We start from the raw sequence: 21794 nt of genomic DNA, 5'->3' as shown, positions 1-21794 counted from the left end.
TTTATCTTTTACGTACCAGTGATAGCCATATCCTTTGTTGTTCGTCGCAAAAGATGCCTAGAGATAACATTATTATTATATAAAATAAAAGATGTTTTATCAATAATACATTGATCACAATAATTTATATTTTTGCGTTAATTTGTACAATTGCAAAATCTCAACGTTCTCTGGAATGCTGATATCGTATTCGATAGAAAATTCCCCGGTTTTTTTTCCCTGCGAAACGTGACTTAGTCCTTCTGTTCTAATTAGCTCTTTCACAATCGAGGTAATTGGGTTGCCTATACTCGTCTCATACGCGAAAGAATCGTTTTTACAATACTTCCACCACAAAACTTACGATAAGAAGGATACGATATATCGAATATAGATATATCGCAGACTGAAAAGAGGAAATATTTGTAAAAAATATCTATCAGAAATTAATATTATTCATTTGGCAATTTCATGATCATTCTTAATCAAAATTAAATTATACAGTAATACTGCACCTTCGATTTATTCCTCGAAAAACTAGACTCACACTATTATTACTCTCGTTATAAATAATTAATAGCTAATAAACTCATTCTTAATACTGATAGCGTGATTTTAAATAATTTTTTAAATCGTTGAAGAAAAAAGATCGATAAGAACATCTGGATTGTCCTTCTTGTCGTAAGATCTCTACTGCCATCTCGAACAAAGTTGTCCTTAAAAAAAAAAAAAAAAAAAAAAAGATACCTGGCGCATATCGAGAGCACGCAGTGTTAATACTTAGAATTAAACATAATCTATCGCGAATCCTAGTTGTATATAAATAAAGGTAGAAAACAAAGTATTTATCAGAGAAAACGATTGAAGAAGTGACTGATGGGATCCCTCTGGCTGTCCTGACCATCGAGAAACAGACGAGCCGTTTTTCTGCCTCTAGTTCGTTTCTTGGTCCCTCTTTCTTCTTTAGTATTCATATAACACAGCCTTGCTTCCTCCTTCTCTCTGCGTGAATAGTTCCTCTTCGATTCTAATCCTAGTCTCTATCGGCAAACGTCAACAACTTGATGTCGAGGCCGTTGAGATCATAGGACGAAATATTGATTTTAGGAGAACTTCTTGTCTTCATCGCGAAAATGGGGGATTTCTCCTGCCATCTTTCGTCGTAGCTTGTCATCGGTCATTCGAACAAGATCTCTCCTGATGCTGTCTTGGATTGTCACAGGTACACGAGGTATTGTCTCGTATGCCGCTGCTGTCGGACTAGCTCAGTTTAGTCGGCCGGAGAATGGTCTGTCGGGAATTCGGGGAGGAATATTGGGTACGGGACGCCTACAACATAGACAGATATTAAGTGTTGGATGTGTGCACATGAAATTCAAAACGGAAGCACGCGGGGAAACAATCATTGAATGGAAAAATACACGAAATCAATACGTAAACAAAGAAGTTTAAAAAATTCAGTATCTGATTGTATAAATTTTCTATCTCTCTTCAGCAAAATATACTAAAATTTAAATATTTTAATTAATATTAAATAAAAAATACTTTAATTAATGTTAATATTTTAATTATTATTAAAAAAGAACAGAATACATGATATAATGAGAAAGTAATCTGAATAATAGTATAATGCCAATTTTTTAATAATTAGATGTCAAAGAGAGAAAATAAAATTAGACATGTAAAAACTTTGTTACTTAAGAACATTGAAATATCATCATTCTTTTTTTTTTTGATCTAATTAATTGTTAAAATTTTATTGAAATAAGATTATAGTATAACAAAGTTGAACAGAATTAATCACATCTAGTCTAAAAGAGATTATAAATAATATGAATGGAGAAATAAGAGATAAAAATATATAATGTATATATATAATAAATTTATGAAATATTAAAATAGCATAAATTTCAATAATAGTTTGGATTAAAAAGAAATATAAGTGATTTACACAACATGCTTAAGCTTTAGTGACAAAACGCATGCAAAAATATAGTAAAGAAACATTCGATTGCATTATTACCATCTTGTACAAAAGATAAATTGACTAAAATAAACAAAAAGGTATAAATAAAATACATGTCATATTTTCAATACCGTCAATAGCTCTGGATATTTAAAGGAAAAAATAAAATATGATTTATTTCATAGAATCAATGTGTTTTTTTTAAGTCGTTAATGATCAATGATATTTTATTTTTCATACAAACAAAATAATTTTAATAGCAAATAATACTCTTTTCAATTTCTCAATTTATTCTCTAAATATGTTTCTAATTTTTAAGTATATTAAAAATTTCAGGAAGATTACTGTCTTGTGCCAATAATTTAATCCAAAATAATTTATAATCTGAAATTTTTAGAAACAAAAACAATTGTGATTTAAATAATATTTTGCGTATTAAAATTACATGGCCTTCAATGAATAAAAAGTCAATTTTGACAAGGTCTTGTACGAACACAATTATAATCATCGATAGTATTTCCTCGGCAACGTAATCCTGAATACATATAAAGGAGAAAGCATATTAAAAAGTCACACGGATACGAGGTTCAATTTACTGAATATTTACTGAAAAAAATACACAGAACGCGAATACGCATCCCCGTGTACGGGGAGAACACATTCATCAGTTCTGATCAATTTGATAATTTCAGTTCAGGTTCAGTTTTATCATTTTTATCATTTCAATGTTATTATTCAATATATATATGGAAGACATATTAAATGCATATTTTTAATGAGAAAAGAGATTATTTAACAGATTATTTCGCGATAAAAATTCGACGGAAATGCGTCTTCGATCGTTCGTAAGGGCAACGTTTTTTTCATTGTAATCTTATTTTTCACGTACGTACGCATGTATATATACATATATATGTACGCGTATGTGTACGCATATGTATACATATATACATGTAGAGATATATTCTATAACATGTTACTTCCTATATACACATTTATATTGCAGTAAAACAGTGTGTGTTCCTCTCTTACGCGCACATGGCGCAATATTACAACGTATCTTTAGGGAGATGTACCGCAGAACTTAATCAAGTAACCCTCCAATATTATTATAATTTTTAACAATATCTCAAGGAGAAATTTATTCCAGAATATAATTCTGATTTCTTGGTCGGATTTAGAGCGGTTTGAATAAAAATCGCTATAAAAATCAATATATGGTATAAAAATTAACAAGGGCGATGTACATAGTGTTTGTATTTATCGACGAGAACTATGCTGTTCAATATCTGGAGTTAGAAGTACATAGTGATTTTGCTGTATGGGTTTCCATCGCGAGGTTTTGCTTATCAAGGGCTTAATGTTATTTAATTGGAGGATACTTTGCCCGCGTACAATCAAAGGATTTTGGCACAATAGATAGAAATAGAGGAAAGATATGTCTTTAGCGCAGTTTTAAATTATTATTATATATTCTGGTGAAAATAATTAAAGAATTGTTGTAGCAAAAATTTGTTAAATCATATATGTAACCTTATCAATCTTTCTCTTAAAGATTTTTATGTGAAAATTATCTTGTCTTCTTATGCCAAAATCCTCCGGAATATCAAAACATCGGCAGCAAACCCATGATATTCACTATTTGACTGAAAGATTATCGTCTGTGTGCTCTCTGCTTTTTTTAAATATTTTTTTTTTATAATATTATATAAGCGCGGCGATTTGGAGATTCTCAGCCCGTAGTGTACAATAGAATTACATACTTACTCGGTATTAGCTTTACATGAGATTAAGCGTAACTATAGTGGACATATAAGGCTTTAAATGGAAGCATATATGTATAAAATGCATTGAATAAAAGGCGTGTGTGTTGTATTTTTTTTGTTGTGTAACATTCTTCCATTTTGTAAACAATAGATAGAAGTTGACATATTCGCCGACTCGACGCAATTTGTCTATAATTAAACGGCAGGCCTTAACATTTTCACGATTGTAACGTAAAATAAAACAATTGAAATAAAACAATGGGAAATAAATGTATTGAAAACTATTAAACTATTTAATTGGATCATGTATATGTTTCAAACTATATTTATTAGATAAGTTCGCTAAACAAAATTATTATGTTATTCTTCGTTGTAAGACTTGAGGTCGATATTCCACCAAATCGTCTCATGCCCCAGATGCATTTAATATATTAATTTTCACAATATTACGATTTAACGAGAATTACTACAGGTGCAAACACGGACGCGTGAAACAAGCATTTCTCTCCTCGCTCTGGCCACACAAAGAACGTAGATTTTTTTTATATTTTAAATATATTATTCTAGAGACTAACAGATAATATGTTTATATATATTATATATATATATATATATAGTATATATATATATATATATATATATATTATATATATATATATATATATTATATATATATATATATATATTATATATATATATATATACATGTATATAGATTCTATAACTTCCAAGGATTTGATGTGTGTATTTGTTATGTAAGTGTGTGTGATCCAGAGCCTGTTTTTTTTTTTCTTTTAAAAATATAGACAGAATACATTCTACCAGAAGGTGGAATATTCATATGGGGCTAAATCGAGAGAGCTTTGAATATTTTGGTTAATAATATTCGGTGCAACATGTGATATGCCCGATCGAAAAGCTTGTAAAAAGGCTCATGTTTGTTCTTGTCTCATTGTCATGTCTTAACAACTCACAAAAATGACTACTTTATAAATTAAGACAATATCTTTCATAGTCTACCGAGTATGGATGCATCGCTATACAAATCTACAGATATATAATCTTATAATATAATATTATATATATATAGCGATGATTTTAATAATATTTTTATAACCACATTAAAGGTTTATTATTCTCTAATACCTCGACGGGTTCGATTATTTCTGACATTGCTTCAAAGAATCAGTATACACGCACGTCTCTCTGTATACAAGTTATACTGTACAATAACATTACAACAGCATACCATTTGTGGCTGCACGCGGAAATTTTTCCTTTAATATTCTTTATTCTTTCTGCGTCAAATGCAACACGTGATATTGATTATCTCTCGAGACTTTATTAATCGTCTAAACCATGAGCTGATAATATCCTTGTCCATAGTACATAAAACCAGATGTGATTAGTCCGACGTGCTTCAAAGAAAGAGCGATAAAGTTTCAAAGTTAATGGGAAAATTTGAACATACAATAGCCAAAAATGTGTATAATTAAAGAAATATATTTTATTTTTTATTACGAGTTAAAATAAATTAGAAATAAATGTATGTTGGCTGCAAGGAATTTCATTAGGCCTTCTAAATATTAAAATAATTTTTAATAATTTAAAATGAGAAATATGTCTCATATTACAATAGTATATTATTTGTGACTACATTTCTGCTCTTTCTGAATCGTTATTAGATTCGTGATTGTTAGTTAGAATAGCGCAATGACACGGAGAATACAAGTCTTCTGCCGACATTGTTTTTCTAAATTTATTATCTATTCAAGGAGACGACGTTCTATATATTGTAACGAAAAATATCTTCTTTTCTTTTTAATTGCACTTCGATTAACGCCTTTAAGTTTCTTCCGAATCACTGCGCAAACATACTTGAAATTGAGTACACATGTCGCCTCATGTATAGTACAATCTAGCTTAGCAAAAATTTCCAAGCATAATGCGAATTTTTATATAATGAGCTTATAATGTTGTGTCATATTGTTTAATATGCTCTTTTTTTTCGCACATGACAATTTTTCAAGAACTGTGTGTACTATACAAACTTTGAAGCACGTCGTTTCTTTGCGAATACGCGAAAATATTCTTATTTACGAAAAATTCATCTTATATACATACATAGTTAAATCGCAAGCATGATCAGGGAGAGAGCTTCGGGAGAAATAACTATAAATTATATAAAATATATAACATCGCTCCTGAATGTGCCTATCAAATGTGATGTACACTCATTATACACACTGTATGTGATATTATGTTCACTATTATTCTCGATAAGTGCAGTTACCATTAGTTTAAACTATTGAGAAAGAGATAAGGGATAAAGGCAGAAGTGGATAGGAAAAAGGGAAAAAGGAAAACAGGGAGAAAAGAGGAGAGGCAAAAGGAGGGGGGAGGGAGATAGAGAGAATTTCGTGATTCCGGATTTTCATGCAAAATCCTCGAAGCATTCTACGCTATATCACATCCTATGTCTGAGCACATTTTTTTCTTGATTATATATCATAAGAATTACGTAATATTTTTCTTTCCTCTTATATAATTTCCTTATATATGGCGCATATATATATATATTTTTTTTAATGGCTATATAAAAAAAAGTAACAAACGTTTATAGGAAATAGAGAGAAACAGAGAGATTTTATGAGATTCTGTGTAGTACAGTACTTTTTTCAAAGAAGCTTTCTTTTAAACAAGCTGGATATATATTTGCGTGTGAGTTTTAGCTACTTTCCCAACAGCATGACATTTTCTCATCTAACTCATTATCGCCGACGACGCGTTCGACATTTCCCTCAATATTCATAATTCAAATATCAGATGCAATTCAAACATGATCATACCACAATATTTATATCAGACTCGCTCTTCGACGATGGGAATATTCTTTACAATCAATATGAAGCTACTATCGATCACATTATCGGGTTCTGGTAGACTTTCCAGGATAGATTCACTGGATGCAAAATACATTGTTTTAGAAGGAAATTCATGATATTCTGCTCTAGATTCATTAACGAGACTACGTGCAAGCTTCCATACTTTTACATGATGTGAAAAATAATAATAAAATTAACTGTATTAATCTCCACATTCGACTCAATTTTTATCTTCTTTTTTTACATATATGTATATATGTGTATATATTTTACTTTGTAACATTTCCTGATCATTACACTTTGATTCCTGTTCTGAGGCGTTAAACGTATTTTTATTGCTCAATTAGTGACTTTGAAAATTACCATAATTAAATCTTCTAAGAACATTTAAGGTAATATAGAATATTGCTAGATAAAAGTGTAGAATGCTTAAATATAAGTATATTCGTTCCTATAATAGATATATATTTATCCTATAATATACAGATTGTAGAATTATTTCTCCTATACAAATATGCAAATAAACAAATATGTACACACATGTGTGTGCACAAATTTAATACCAAAGGCATAACTGTTAATAAAATTTATGAAATATCATGCAAGACAGAAAGAAAGATGTGTAAAAGACGTAAAGGGACCAAATTAGTAGATTATTCTCTGTGGAATTTCGTTAATAAAGATCTACTTAAAGTAGAGGAAACACTGGAATTAGTTCATTCTCAACCCTGAACAGTCTACCATCTACTGCGCACACAACTTAAATGAATACTCATATATATAAATATATATTATATCGTTAGAGGGATACAACTCGAAATTCAATGGTGGATATCTATTTACTTGATCTTGAACGCATCCATCAGCTCGTGCACGGCGGCCTGCGTCGCAGCCTGTGTCGCAGCTTGCGTGATCCTCTGCTGTAGACCACCCCCTCGACTAAACACACCACGGATACCCAGCTTTGACTACAGATCTCACTCTTACACAATTTGTTTTAATTTCATACATTATATTGCTATAAATATTAAACTTATAATGCGCATTTCCTATAGGAAAGCGTGCAGAATGTTTTTTTTTAAATGCGAGATAAAGTAACATTAATGAGGAAAAGGGATATATATAGTTTTGTAACAGTAGTTATAAAAACGTTTTATAATAGCAACACGATATTCGTTCAATATTCAAAGACAGCTTTTATAAAGTGTCAGACTAAATTCACCTTAGTTCCCGTTTATAAATACGTTTACAATTATATATATGCCACTATTTTTTTTCTTTTGATAAAATATAATGCAGGCACCGACATATTCGTCCATAAATAGTAATTGACAAGTTTCGAATTGGTGTTATGCTTCATATAAAACATTTAAGTGATAAAAGAGAAGCTTTGAAATCGTATGAAATAGGATATATGTATATCGTAATCTTTAATATTACACGAAATATATGTCAATGGAATAATTGGTAGATAACTAATTTAAATTCCGAAGACACGCAACCAATATTTTTTTTATATTTAATTACATTTTATCGAAATGTCATGCTGTTAGTATAAGTAAAATAAACGGTTATCTATCTGCCGTAAGAACACAAAGTCCTTTATTTAATAATATTTTCAACGATATATACATGTATGATATACAGCTTCTTGAAGTAATTTACAATTAAACATGTGTGACTCGACTATATATGTTATATCTTCATTGTCTACGAACAAGAAAATTGTACCTTCAGAAATATTTAATATTGCACAGGTTTTATGTGCTGTATTGCGCTAAAATATAACTACAATTTAGGGGTGTGTTGATCTCCGTGCGAGAGATAATATACATAGAATAATATGTATATATACATGAATTATACACTAAAATTATTACACTTTGAACGAAATATAAATGCTAAATGATAGAGACACAATATTATATAAAGAATAAAAACAGAGAATTACTTTACATATATATATTTTCTTTCTCTATATTCTTAATCTATTATTGAATTATTAGGACTGAATAAAAATTACGTCATTGTCATATAACGCAGGTGAAATGTACTAGAGGAATTGTTCGGCACTTGGAAGCTCAATTAAATTCCGAAAACGTAAAAGTGGGACTTGTACGATTGGAATAATAATCCTCATATAATTTTCACACCCCTACTTAATTAACATCGACCTTATAATCTCTGTAGTGTAATGCAGACAGACAATAACATGAGGAAATAAGTGTTTTGTGTAAAATATACACTGACTATATATATATATATAGATTATATATATATAGATAGATATATATATATATATAATGCAATATACGGATACGGTATTGATTAGTAGCGAATAGGCGAGTTAGTGCGAAGACTTATTGTCGGCGCCTGCAATAGAAAGTGAAGTTAGCACCCAAGCCCCAGACACACAAGCTACTGTTTAATATAGACGGGCGAGAGATGTTCGAGAAAGCAAATTGTATTTCACAACTGTGTAAAATGGTACCATTTTCATGTCACATTATTGCATCATTATAAAAGTTCGAACACAAAACACCATATTACAAAGATATTATTGTGCGATTCGTTGTGTGCATAGTTTAGCATTAGAATTGTGATAAGATAATAAAATCGCGATATAAGATTTAATTAAAATCTTTTTGGTGATATATATATATGTGTGTGTATATATATATATATATATATTATTAGAGAATTAAAAATTTTAAATTAGTTTTATACGAATTATATAATGTGTACTCACGATGGTATCATAGGTGGAGGTAGGCCAGGGTTAGCTCGAGCTGGTGGTGGTCCACCCGGGCCAGGTCTATTAGGAATGGCTGGTGCTGGTCGACCGCCTGCAGGTACTGGTGGTGGTGCTCGTGAGCTAGAAAGAGGTGGTGGCTGTGTCACTCCACGTCTTGGACCACCAGGAGATGGTGGGGATAATCTAAAATGTATAGTATGTTTTAATTAATTTTTGCATTATTCGTTTTGAATTCCTTTAAGAAAATTTTAATTGAATAAAAACAAAGTTAAAATCTCTCTCTCTCTCTCTATATATATATATATATATAAATTATCATACACACTCTTTTTGAATAAATGTAACATAGAGTCTATATCTTTGGATATCACTAAGTAAAGATATAAAAATAGTTGTAAAATATATTAAATTAAAATATCAATATAAATTAATTAAATTCTAACGACATTTTATAATCTCTTTCTAGTTTAATATTTTTATAAGACATAATAAAAAAGCATGCATGTGATGTTTTTTATGATATTGTTAGTTAAGAAAAAATAAAGATAAATACATCACACATATGTAAAGAATCTTACCCAAGACTGTTTCAACCGTGTTCAAATGTATGGCAAAGCAGACGGTACAAAATGCAAAAATGAAAAATTAGTAAAATGCGCGATAAACCGTGTTAGGAATAACATAAAGGTTACCTTGGATTCTCGCCAGATGCCAGCCAATCGTTCTTTACAGGTGGTGGTACTGGAGTTGAAACAGTGGCCATGGAAACATCTCCGATGATACGAAGAGCCTCTTTGCATGCATGATACATGCGTAACATCTCTTCCCGTTTCTGCGCCTCTTCAGGAGATTCTTCCATCATGGAAGACTGTAATTACACATCATGAGTATTTCTTTCAGATAACTGTAAAGGTATATAAAAATAAAAGAATATTTTATATATATATATATATATATATATATAAACATAAGACTATATGTATACTTGTTTGAAAGATGAAAAACATCGATTATACACGGTTTTCTAAAATTAAAATAAAGGAATGGGATGGAAAGGATAAAGACACTTACGATTACAGGGTCACTAAATATCTTCAAGGTATTTATTTCACTTTTTGTTGACTAGGGGAAAGGATCAATGGAGGAAGGATTAATTTGTAAAATTCTTAAAACGAAAGAACTATTCTGCAATAAACTATAATGTAAGGTCAAAATGTATTGTATCAACATTTTACCTGATCACCACTCGCATAAAGATGCGCCAACAATTCCCCATTAATAAAGTCCTTAGCGTTATTAATGATGAGAAGCATAATTGTCTTTGGAACCAGATCACGAGTAGTTTTTGTAACAATCTTCATGTAAGAATCTACTAAATTCCTGATAGTTTCCACTTGACGCTCCAATTGAGGATCCATTGATGATTGACTCTCTTGTCCACCCTAAAAGAACAAAAATAAAATTGTTTAAAAACTTGTTTCGATTAAGTTGCTTTCAAATATCCAACGATTAAAGTCATGTATAAAGTAGCACTCGTAGTACTGCCAAAATATTACACTAAAATGAAAAATATTGATCAATCTAAAAATGTTATCAAAATGCAAAGTAATATGTTTTGTTTTATAATGTTGTTAATATTTTCTGCAATAATGTGCTTGGTTGGAGGTGTCCAATGCTCATGTAAGTGTCGTGTGCTATATAATTTTTGAAAACACGATTGTACAAACCTCATATCCTTCCTTTTTAGTTGATTCAAATATGAGACAAAAAGAACATGATTACTATTATGCATCCAATATAAAAAAAGTTATTAATATTTTATTTTGGAAAAGATTATAGATATAAACTGAAAGATACAGTCCCCTCTTCTACACAAGCATTGCAAATATAACTAACAATGTTCAAAAAGCAATGAAAATTGTATATTTATGTAAAATATAATTATTTTATATTATAGTCACATATTAAATAATGTTATAAACAAATTATCGGCATATATAAAATTTTAAAAAGTTCAAGAAAAATGGTCAAAATTATTTTTTTCAAAGCAATTATCTTTTTGTTAATTGTTTTCAACAATATTCAAATCATCACACAGTTAATAAATCGAAAACAAAATTTCCATCTCTAATACTTTTATTAACTCACCCTCTGCTTATCCTAAAATAAATTAAAATAGATTCTAATAAATAATATAATAAACTATTGTCATATAATTAAAATATAAAACATATTATTATTTTTAACAAAATATGAAAATTTGTGCATAAAATTAATTTAAATAAATATTTCCATTTCTATCTCTCTTTAATAAGTAAACTGATGTAAGACTAATAAATAAAGACTTAATAAATAAACTGATAAATCATCTTTTATAAAAGCAGATATTATTTAATTGTATCCTAATCAATAATATGTATTCTAGTGAATAAACTCACCTCTCCTTCACCATTCGCTTGTTCTGTTGATTTTTCAGGATATACACCAGCCCTCAGGAAAGAGGCCTTCCAGGAATCAACATCATCTTGAGTTTCGCAACTCAACTCCAATTGTTTGTAGTCCTTATATACGTTTCTTCCTTCCGGATTGAATAATGCGAATAAATGACGTCGTGACATAAAACCTTGTTCCAGATCACGCAGTTTCAGTCCATCCAAAGGCAGCATGTACTTCTTTTCACGTTCCTTCATACATAGAAATATCACGAGTTACACATCGCTCTTAAATGTCAATATATGAATAATTCTCTTTTCTGTAGTTTACAATATTAGAATTTTTTAAATATCAAATTTAACCGATTACATAATTATGATATTGATATTTACTTCTTCATCCTTGAACCAGGAGATACTCTCTGATGTTAAAACAAACCAGTAATCTCTCGAACCGCCCTTCATAATACCAAGATTATGTATGCACATGTAGCCTTTGCGAATTACTTGGTTGCCTAATGTATGCCGTCCAGATTTAACAGAGTTTTCCGACGATTGCTGTGCACTGTAACATAAATAACAGTGTATAATGAAATGCCAGATAAGAAATTTTATATACCCAACTGCAAGAATTGCTATCAAATCTTACATTAGTCGGTTATAATAAATAAAAGAAAACAGCGAATAAGTATCCTAGCATCCATATTTCAAATAAATATATATCGCATAAAGAAAATAATGTTCGCTTAATATAAAATAGCTTATGTGTTATCAAACTTTCGATTATATATTTGTACTATTAAAATCGATAATTTTTTTTTATTTTATAATAAAGAAACAATAATATATAGAATAAAGGTGGACAGTACTTTGTGCCTTTACCTACAAAAACTAATGTATATTTATACAACTATTTCAAGAAAAAAATCTTTACTTTAGAATTAATATAAAATATATCATAGAATCATTGTGTACGTGTTTTGCCACTTTTGCTTCATGCATATCTTCATATAGCTTCAAAAAATTTCTAAGCACATATTTGTTGTATAATTGCATAAACATCATTAGCATGTCACAAATACGTGCAGTATAGCTATCACTTAGACAACACTGCAATAATTTTCGACACTGTGGTGCAAAAGAATTGCAGAAGCGCATATTACATCCATTGCAAAAAACTATATATTATAAAATTAAGGCTTGATGTTGCTGTATGAAATACAGTTTAATATAGTTTAACAATTTTGTGAATGATATACAGATATGAGTTGAGAAATTATTTTGTTTGTAAGAATCCTAATTTTCTGATGCGCAACTCAAAAAACAAAAAATACTTCTCTTGACTGGATTTAAAGCAAGTTACAATTTCGAATGAAAAAAATAAATTCACACAATAACAGATTCATATTAAAAAAATTAAAAATAAAAAACAGATATTCAAATAAATATATATACACAACAGTACATCACAATATTAATATTATGCAAAATTTTCAATAATATGCTGAATTCAATAGTACATCTACAAATTATAGTATAAGAATTTCTTGTCAGACTGTGTCAAAATTATTGTAAAAAAGAACGTAAATCTAAAGTTCAAAAAAAATTTCAACAAATCGTGTAAAAACATGATTCTAAGAAATTTCAAAGAAAATCAACTAAAAATTAGTTTTGCATTATATAGCAATTTATATAAATTTTTATTTTAAATACTAATTAACTACGGCATTTAAAAATTAATTTAACAATTTAAATTATAAAATTATAAACATATGGATATAAAAAAATACACACACACACATATATATATGTATATATATATATATATATATATATATATATATATATATATCATATACTTATGTTTTAATATTCTCAAAACAAATTAGGTAAACACAATGTCAAGCTAAAGACTACTAAAATTTAGGGCTTATAGTATGTTAATATTTCAACTTAACATGGCAGCAACGAGATATTAAAAAAAGAATAAGCATAAGAAAAAAAAGCGTGAAAATAAAAAAAAGAATAAAAATGTAGTGTAAATCTTTGTTGGAATGTACTATAATATTCTTACCTTGCATTATGGCTACTGGCTGCAGCGCTGCCGATATAATTAAATCATTTCTTTAATTGTGAAATTCGAAGAAGAGTTAATAATGAAAAAAGAAAAATATATGGTGATATTATTTTGATTAGAGTAAGGCACATAATCTTAAAGCTACACATTATCTAAATAAGGTTACAAATTATAAGTTAAATATCATATAATTGGGCATTACAATTTTTTAATGATTTGTATTAAGATTTTATATATATGTTACATACATATAAAAGAAAACAAGAACTGAAAAGATATTTATTTCGATAAGAATTTGTATGTGCCTTGTCCCTAATGATATTATAAAAATAAAATTAAGAAAATTTACAATGACATTTATGCATGTAATTTTCAGCAACATCATTATCGATTCTATATGTAAAGAAAGCCTATTTTTACCTCTATTATAATGTTTATATAAATTATTAATATAAACTGTACACATTATATATATAAATATCTAGCATAATTATTCACAATTTTATTTATGTTTTCTAAAGATATTATTTTTAAATAAAAAATAAAAATAAGAAAGAATATATTAAAAAAATACCGCTATATAGCCACAATAATAAAAATCAATTGAGCTAAGAATGTAACATGTGCAAATGCAATTCTTTCTTTTTGATAATGTATGAAACTATTTCTTTAACATAAATGGTTAGCATTGTTTTGTTTAACAGAATTTTTTTGTAAACAGTTAACTGTTTCATGTAAATTTTAAATATATAACTTTAATTCTATTCAACTTTAGAGATAACACTGAAAGTAATATAATACTTAATTAAAAGTTTTTATCTATAAGCAGAATAAATAAGACGAAATTTTGTCAAGTTGTGTTAGTCATAGAATAGATAAGTAATAGAAATTAAGGTAAACATGTAGTAAAGACAAATGTATGGAGAAGAGATTAGCTTAGCATATACTTATGTATGATTTTAGCAGTGTCATATGAGTGTAGACTGAATAAAAATAACACTAGGTAAATAATTGCTTATCAAATTCTAAAGTGACTTTTAATTTTAAAAGAAGGATGAATTAAAAATGTGGCTGTGGTCAAAGATTACTATGTGAATTGATTTTTAGCGAGACATGCACTGACTGTGAAAGTATATGCGCTGATATCTTGAATAAAAAAATAATGGCAAGCAAAAAATTTGATAATCACGTGTAGTACGTCTTTCTATTATATTTTGCAACCATGTTAAAGTCTTGATTTTTTTATAGATTCATACAAACAAATTATCTTTATAATTATCTCTACTCTTTAATAAGCATTAAGCATGCTCTATATTATTTCACTGCTTCGAGTCTAAAACTACTTTAACATATGTATTTTAAAATTATAAACAAACTTTTACTACACATCAATTATTAAATGACTTTTCAGTATATAGGATTTCCAACTGCATTTCCAAACTTTATCAAAAACAAATGTATCTTCTAAAAAAGTATCTGTTATTATATTATATAAATAAGATATAGAAATACGTTATATATAATATATGCAAAATATTAAAAACTTTTTGTGAAAAACTTTTTAGAATATGCAATACACGTGAATTCATATATTGCTAATCTTTTCAACTAAAGCAGTCTTTTAAAACATACACAAGTTCGCCTAAATACTATAACAACATTGTACATAAAATCTCTTGCTATTCAGTGGCTATATTAACTTAATAGAAATAAAAAAATATAGCAGCAAGCACACATAAGTGTAACAAAAATGACATGTAGGAACTAGATGTACCAACTTAAGTAAACTAAAAATTTCTGACTATTTTTATCTCTGAAAATAATAGTTAAATCTATAAGATAACACATAAAAAAACATTGAAATGTTTAATGATTACTTACTTTGCAAATCCGATGAAATCTTCATGATTAGTATTCATGTATGCGAGCTCGCAATCAACCAACAAAATCAACTGCTCTTTACACATTTGTTCGCGCTGCCTGACGTGCGTCGTTATGATACGTTCTGTCTCTTCCCTTAGTCTAGGATAACGCGACATCTGTAATTTTACACAGCCATGGTATATAAAAAATGCATAATTGATGAAACTCATGTTTCACCATTTGAGTTTAATATAACACAAAATAATATAACATTGTTATATTATTTTTTACTATTTTTATTACTACATTTTGAAACTTACCCTATCTGTACAAATGCGTACAACATTACTAAGTTCTTGCACGACTAAATCTACACATTTAAGACTTGGTTCTTTAAGTCTATTTATTTGCTTTTTGACTATTGCCTCAAAAGCCATATCTGGGGTGAATAATCCTACCCTGATACCTGAATTGTTAAAATTTTATTAGTAATTTTATATCTGTAAAATTTGTAATGCAAAATTAGATGAAGCTTACTAAAAAAAACTCACCATGTATGTTTCTAATGGCAAAAGCAATTTCTCTCCTTAGTTCTTTCTCGTCAAATTCCATTTTAACAATTTCGAATGGGAAACGCTCGTGGAAAAGTCTGTTAATTTTCGCGCCACCACTGAGTTCATTAGTATTAATTTGTGCAGAACCTGAGCCTTCTATAGTCCTTTCGAAATCTGACTGAAGTTGCTGTATCATCCTTAAAAATATCTTTCTATTAATTTGTGTAATATAACCTGTCATAAAATAATATTAATTACATGGGTAGAGAGCCTCGATGTTATCTACCATTCACAAAACACATTTGAAATATTTGTTATTGAGGTGTCAAAATTTATAAATTGAAAGTAAATATGTAGTATATTTTCCAGAAAGATACATATATTATGTGTTAAAAATATATATATATATATATATATATATATATATATATATTTGTTAGTAATTTTATATTTGTTAATTTTCTTGTAGCAGAATAATGTAATGCAAAGTTGCCTCTTAATTATTAAACTAAGTATTTGCACAACAATCGTAATTCTTTAATTAACTAAAATTAATTAAAAAGTTTGCATGCAAATGTGTGACACACTATTTTTGTTAGAGGAAACTAAAAGAGGAAACAAGGATACCTACATATACATTTGAATTGATCTGAAAAATAAAAGGCAAATGATCTAAAACTTCAAGACACTCTACCCACAAAATAGAAAGTATAAGGAGTAAGAAAAGATGAAACAAAAACTATGATTTTATTTGTACAATTGTTATTTTGTGATGAAAATATGAAATATAATGCACATATTCATTGAAAGAATTTTAACTTTACAAACATGTAGATGTATGTGTGATATATTCTGCTATAAGATGTGTATCTATGATTTTTACAACACACATTTTATGAATGGAAGATGAGCATTGAATAACTGTAAATTGTAAGCATACTATAAAATTCTAAATTCACTTACTGTAACATAGCCTTCGTTTTGATTGCAGGATCATCAGGTCTGAAATGTTTATACTGCTCGACATCCTTTTCTAACGTTAATAGCTGCTTTTGTAATCTATCTCTTAGAGCTGGCAAGGTATCCCTGATATGATTTGTTAACTGCTGATTCAAAACTCTCTGCAAATATGGCGTACCCAACCTGTCTGCTAGGTGACGATAAGATGGATGACTAAAAAATAAAACATAAGTTATGTATTGTCAAAAAAAAAAATCATTCCTGGAAATTATTTTTATAACTGTTTGCATACCTGAGGAAGAATTTTCGCTCAGCAGCTAAAGCATTTTTAATATCCTTTCGTCCTTCTATATCTTTCTGACTTCTATTAACAACACCAATATAACCTCTTCTCAATGGTAATAATTTATTTTCCAAAATATCTCTTGCATCAGTACCATCGTCCATAAGATCCAATTTAGTAATGACACCAATTGTACGTACACCTTGAAGTTTTTAAATTGTATATTAAATTAATATTCAGTTCAAAGAAATATTAGTAACAACGCTGTTATACTGATTAAATACCTTGTGGATCCACTTCCTTAGCGAGTTTAAGAGCATCGCTATTGGCTAAATCAGTGTTGGCTGGTGTAACTGCCAATATAAGACAATTTTCACGTTTGATAAACTGAAATATCATGCCTTTAATTTGGCTCTCTATATCTGCTGGCTGATCTCCGATCGGTACTTTTGTAAGTCCAGGTAAATCAATTAATGTTAAATTTAAGACTGTAAAAAAATAAAAATATGTCATTAAATAACAATTATTATTTTTCTATTTAACATGTTTCTTTGTTATGCTTACCATTGGGTGAATATACTCTAAGATTAATAGGTATATTAGAGATGCCTTTATTACTTCCAGTCACTCTGTCTGTTTCAGCTTCAATTTCTTTTCGCACTTCGTCAAAATCTATAAACTTCTTACCTTTGCAATGCAAAAACTCTGCATGTTCTATAATATAAGAAAAAATCATTTAATTTAATTTTTATAATTATTTATTCTTATTATGTACTAAAAAGAATAAATAAAAAAAATATTGAGAATAACATAATATTTCGTATCCTTTATTTTTGTTACGTTTGGAGATGCTTGTGTGTCTTATCTTAATTTTAGGCTCCGGAAGTATGATACAGAAAGTGTGATAATTTAATGACAAAGTTCAAAAGATAGAGCAACTTTTATTAATTCTACTTTATGCAATAGTAAAATGGTAAAAATCAATAATTGTTTTTTATAAATTTATTTATAAAATATAATAAATATGTCACATATAGTGCATTAAAACTTTTTTCAACAAAGGTTAAACGGAGGATAACATATAGTGTATAATGCATTAAGCATCTACCTTACTTAAAAGAAAAATATTTGTCGCAAGTATTTGAGTCAATAGGTTAACAAGATGATATTATGAGCTCATAAAGACTATAATTTTTAAATTTTCCCATATGTATATCCTTAGAAGTAATAACACAGCACACAAGATATTCCAAGGATATGGTCAAACATATCTAAGATAATTTTTGTGTTTATTAAATATCAAAAGATACATGAAAAATGACATAATCAGTCTTATTTATTACGACTCACCAGTTGGGCTGTTAATCAACTGTAAGATGAGTGGTCTCCTTGTCACAATGCCAGAACCTCTGGGCAAGAAGTCTCTGGGAGAGAAGTACTCATTGTTATAATTGGTCATAATTAACATTCATATTTTTTTTTACAAGAAAATATATATAATGTATGCTAAGTGCTGTTTAAAAACAATGGATTGTCGCAATTAGTTATAATTATTTTAAAATGTAAAATAACATACATGAACCTAAAATGCAGATCCTAATCATTAATGTCATAATATTTTCATTCTCTCTGATAAAAATATGCATAAGTATTTGTCTTGTAATCTATTGTATATATTGTTATCTATCAGAAATTATTTGTAATATATATTCCTCCTCCAAGTTTTTTATTTCTAGCTTTATTACTATAAATTAAAATTAATTTCCGAATTTTTTAAAAAGACAATACATGTACAATTTAATTTAACAATGTGATAACAAATCAATTTCATAAAAGTATCTCAAGAATCATTTAATAAATATTAAATATAGATATTTGAAATAAAAAATTAAATATAACAAATAAAATTTTAAAAGCCTTGTTTTTTAAATTATTTGCTTCTAGTTGTTATTGTTTATACTAATAATAAGTTTTGTCAAAATTAACATTTTACGTGTATGTACATAATTTTGACTTCTTCGTTTAATCAGAACATTATAATGTAGAGCGTGAATGACGAGAGACTATAAGAGTGTAAAACCGTCTTGCCGGTTTTGCGCATGAACGGACGCTCTTCTAAAGTACTCCAGTAACGAGAAGACATTTGACAGGTCGTCCTGTGGGCGTTCTGACGTCGCAAATTCACTCGCTCCGTTCGCGTTCCATCCACGCTTTGCACGGAGAGAATGACGCATGAGGCGACAACTGTCAAACAGTCCTCGTCCTCGTCGTCGTCGTCGTCGTCGTCATCGTTAAACTTTAATATTAATCGAACGATGACGACAACGTCAAAAAATCGAAAAGTCCCGCGTGTTTCGCCACGCCTAGGACTTACGTATCGACGTCAGCACGAAATCAAAGTAAAAGAATTTTTTTTATCTCTTCCACTTTTTTTACATTCGAAATAAAACTATAGATACATTTAAAATTTAGAAAGAAAAAAAAATGCAGAAACTGAAGACAGACTTGGAGGAGGGAAAAAACAACGATCATTGATTGATTGATTGTTTGATCATTTTTATCTACCAAATGAAGAGATAAGGAGAGAGATATTATTTTGATCTTTTTATCGTCGTACAAAAGATTTCGTGCAATTTATTTTCGTTCGATTGATCAAGGCTGCAAAGGGAGGAGGATACTCAGAGAAACTGTCAGCGGGGAGGGAAGGGAAAGAGGGAATACGTTACAACGTTAGCTTTGCGATACTCACTTGCCGACGAAGTTCTCGAGCACGGAACTCTTGCCCGCGCTTTGGCCGCCCACCACCGCGATCTGCGGCAGATCGAGCTGCATATGCACGCCGAGCTGCGTGAACGCATCCTGAAGCTTGTTCACGATCGGGATCAATTGTTCCATACCCGTGTTGCCCGCCATCCTGCTGTCCGAGTCGCGTAAGCCGCGTTATTACACTGCTAACTCGTACACGCACGCTAGGGCGCCCCGAGACACATATACACACACACTCTTTCTTTTTTTCCTCTCCACAACTATGTTGTGATTCCGCTGCGATCGCGACACCACCACCTAGAGCTGCCCCGATGACGATGACGATGCTGCTACTGTTGGCTCCTCCGGCACTGCCTGCACACACGTACGACCGCCCTGGGAAAGGGTGGCTGACGGAGGCGAGTGGCCGTCCGTTACGGGGTCTAACCGTACACTAAGCAAGATGGCCGATTTCCACGAAGACTGCTCGCGCACGCTTGCCTGCCTGCCTGCTTCTGCTTGCCCACTTCACCGCATCTTCCCCGCGAGGGCGGCGGCGACACAAATCGCGCGATCTCGCATCGGTCTCTCGCTCTCGTCGCGTACGACGAAGCGTTTAGCGCGATACGACGTGCGTATTTACGATTTACGCGCGTGTAAAGTAGGAGAATTTTAAAGCTCGCCCGCAGAAACGAGTAGCAGCACCGTACTAGTACGTACTCGTACTGGCGCCGCGCATAAATGACAGATCGGAACGGTCGAACGCGACGACGACTGACTGACTCTCGCAGCGGCTGCCGAGAGAGAGAAAGAGAGAGAGAGAGAGAGAGAGAAATTCAATCGATAATCGAAGCGTGCGCACAAGCCGTCACTGTTGTGACCCACTTTCGCGGCCACGAGATAAAATCCATATCGTCCGTCGACGCTCTGACCTTTTTACCAGTCGCGCGTCTCCCACGTATGTATTGTTCGCGCGCGCGCGACGGAAATTCGACAAGCGACGTTCACTTCCGATGAAGAGGAGAGGATGACAATCGATACCGCGGTATCAGCTGATGGCTTTCTCTACGCGAATGAATATGTCTATTGTTCATTTCGGAGCTAAAGCTTCTTTTCAGCTTTCGTTCCTTTTCTCTTTTCTTTTTTTTCCTTTCGACTACGCCTGAATATATATATGCATGTATGTATGTATATATATATATATATATATATATACTTGCTTGTAATTTCGTTTCGAGCAGATATGTCTATGTATCTTTACACGATGCACGTAAAATGAACAGACCTCTATCACGACGCCCGCGAGATTTTCAAAATCACGCGGCGAAATCCCTGCCGCGACGAAAGTGAAAATCGAATTATTATCTCTTCTCACCTTTTGCTTTTTTTTTTTCTGCGAGGTATAAATAGAGAAAGTGGATCATCCCCGAAACGGTGTGGTATCGATTGATTCGAGGTCGAGTATAGAAGTCTATTATATATATAGTCACATATTGTATATATATGCTTTGTTCCTATATGTATTGTAC

At 30.3% G+C, this 21794-nt stretch overlaps 1 protein-coding gene across 9 annotated transcripts; it reads right to left on the bottom strand.

Annotated features, from left to right (window-relative positions):
* Window positions 1-106: 106 nt before the first annotated feature.
* Window positions 107-21046, bottom strand: Shi (dynamin-1 shibire). 9 transcript variants are annotated; one of them, XM_072887498.1, is made up of 18 exons: window positions 20270-21046; window positions 18871-18944; window positions 18085-18234; window positions 17805-18008; window positions 17530-17722; window positions 17241-17450; window positions 16275-16474; window positions 16044-16189; window positions 15742-15899; window positions 13858-13884; window positions 12177-12348; window positions 11790-12035; window positions 11079-11090; window positions 10587-10793; window positions 10044-10219; window positions 9346-9471; window positions 7440-7535; window positions 107-1308 (listed from the first exon to the last, which is right to left on the bottom strand). In XM_072887498.1, exons 1-18 carry the CDS (start codon window positions 20431-20433, stop codon window positions 1245-1247), a joined length of 2625 nt encoding a protein of 874 aa, XP_072743599.1. In that variant the 5' UTR covers window positions 20434-21046; the 3' UTR covers window positions 107-1244. The 9 variants fall into 9 exon arrangements, 8 of the variants coding, with proteins under 8 accessions (XP_072743599.1, XP_072743595.1, XP_072743600.1 ...); XM_072887494.1 differs by having other exon boundaries at window positions 9346-9534; window positions 20270-21043; XM_072887499.1 differs by lacking the exon at window positions 7440-7535 and having other exon boundaries at window positions 9346-9534; window positions 20270-21042.
* Between the last annotated feature and the right edge of the window lie 748 nt (window positions 21047-21794).

This window comes from Anoplolepis gracilipes, chromosome 3 (assembly GCF_047496725.1).
Source record: "Anoplolepis gracilipes chromosome 3, ASM4749672v1, whole genome shotgun sequence".
Taxonomy (NCBI): Eukaryota; Metazoa; Arthropoda; class Insecta; order Hymenoptera; family Formicidae; genus Anoplolepis; species Anoplolepis gracilipes.
This window is presented reverse-complemented; position numbering and strand designations above follow the sequence as displayed.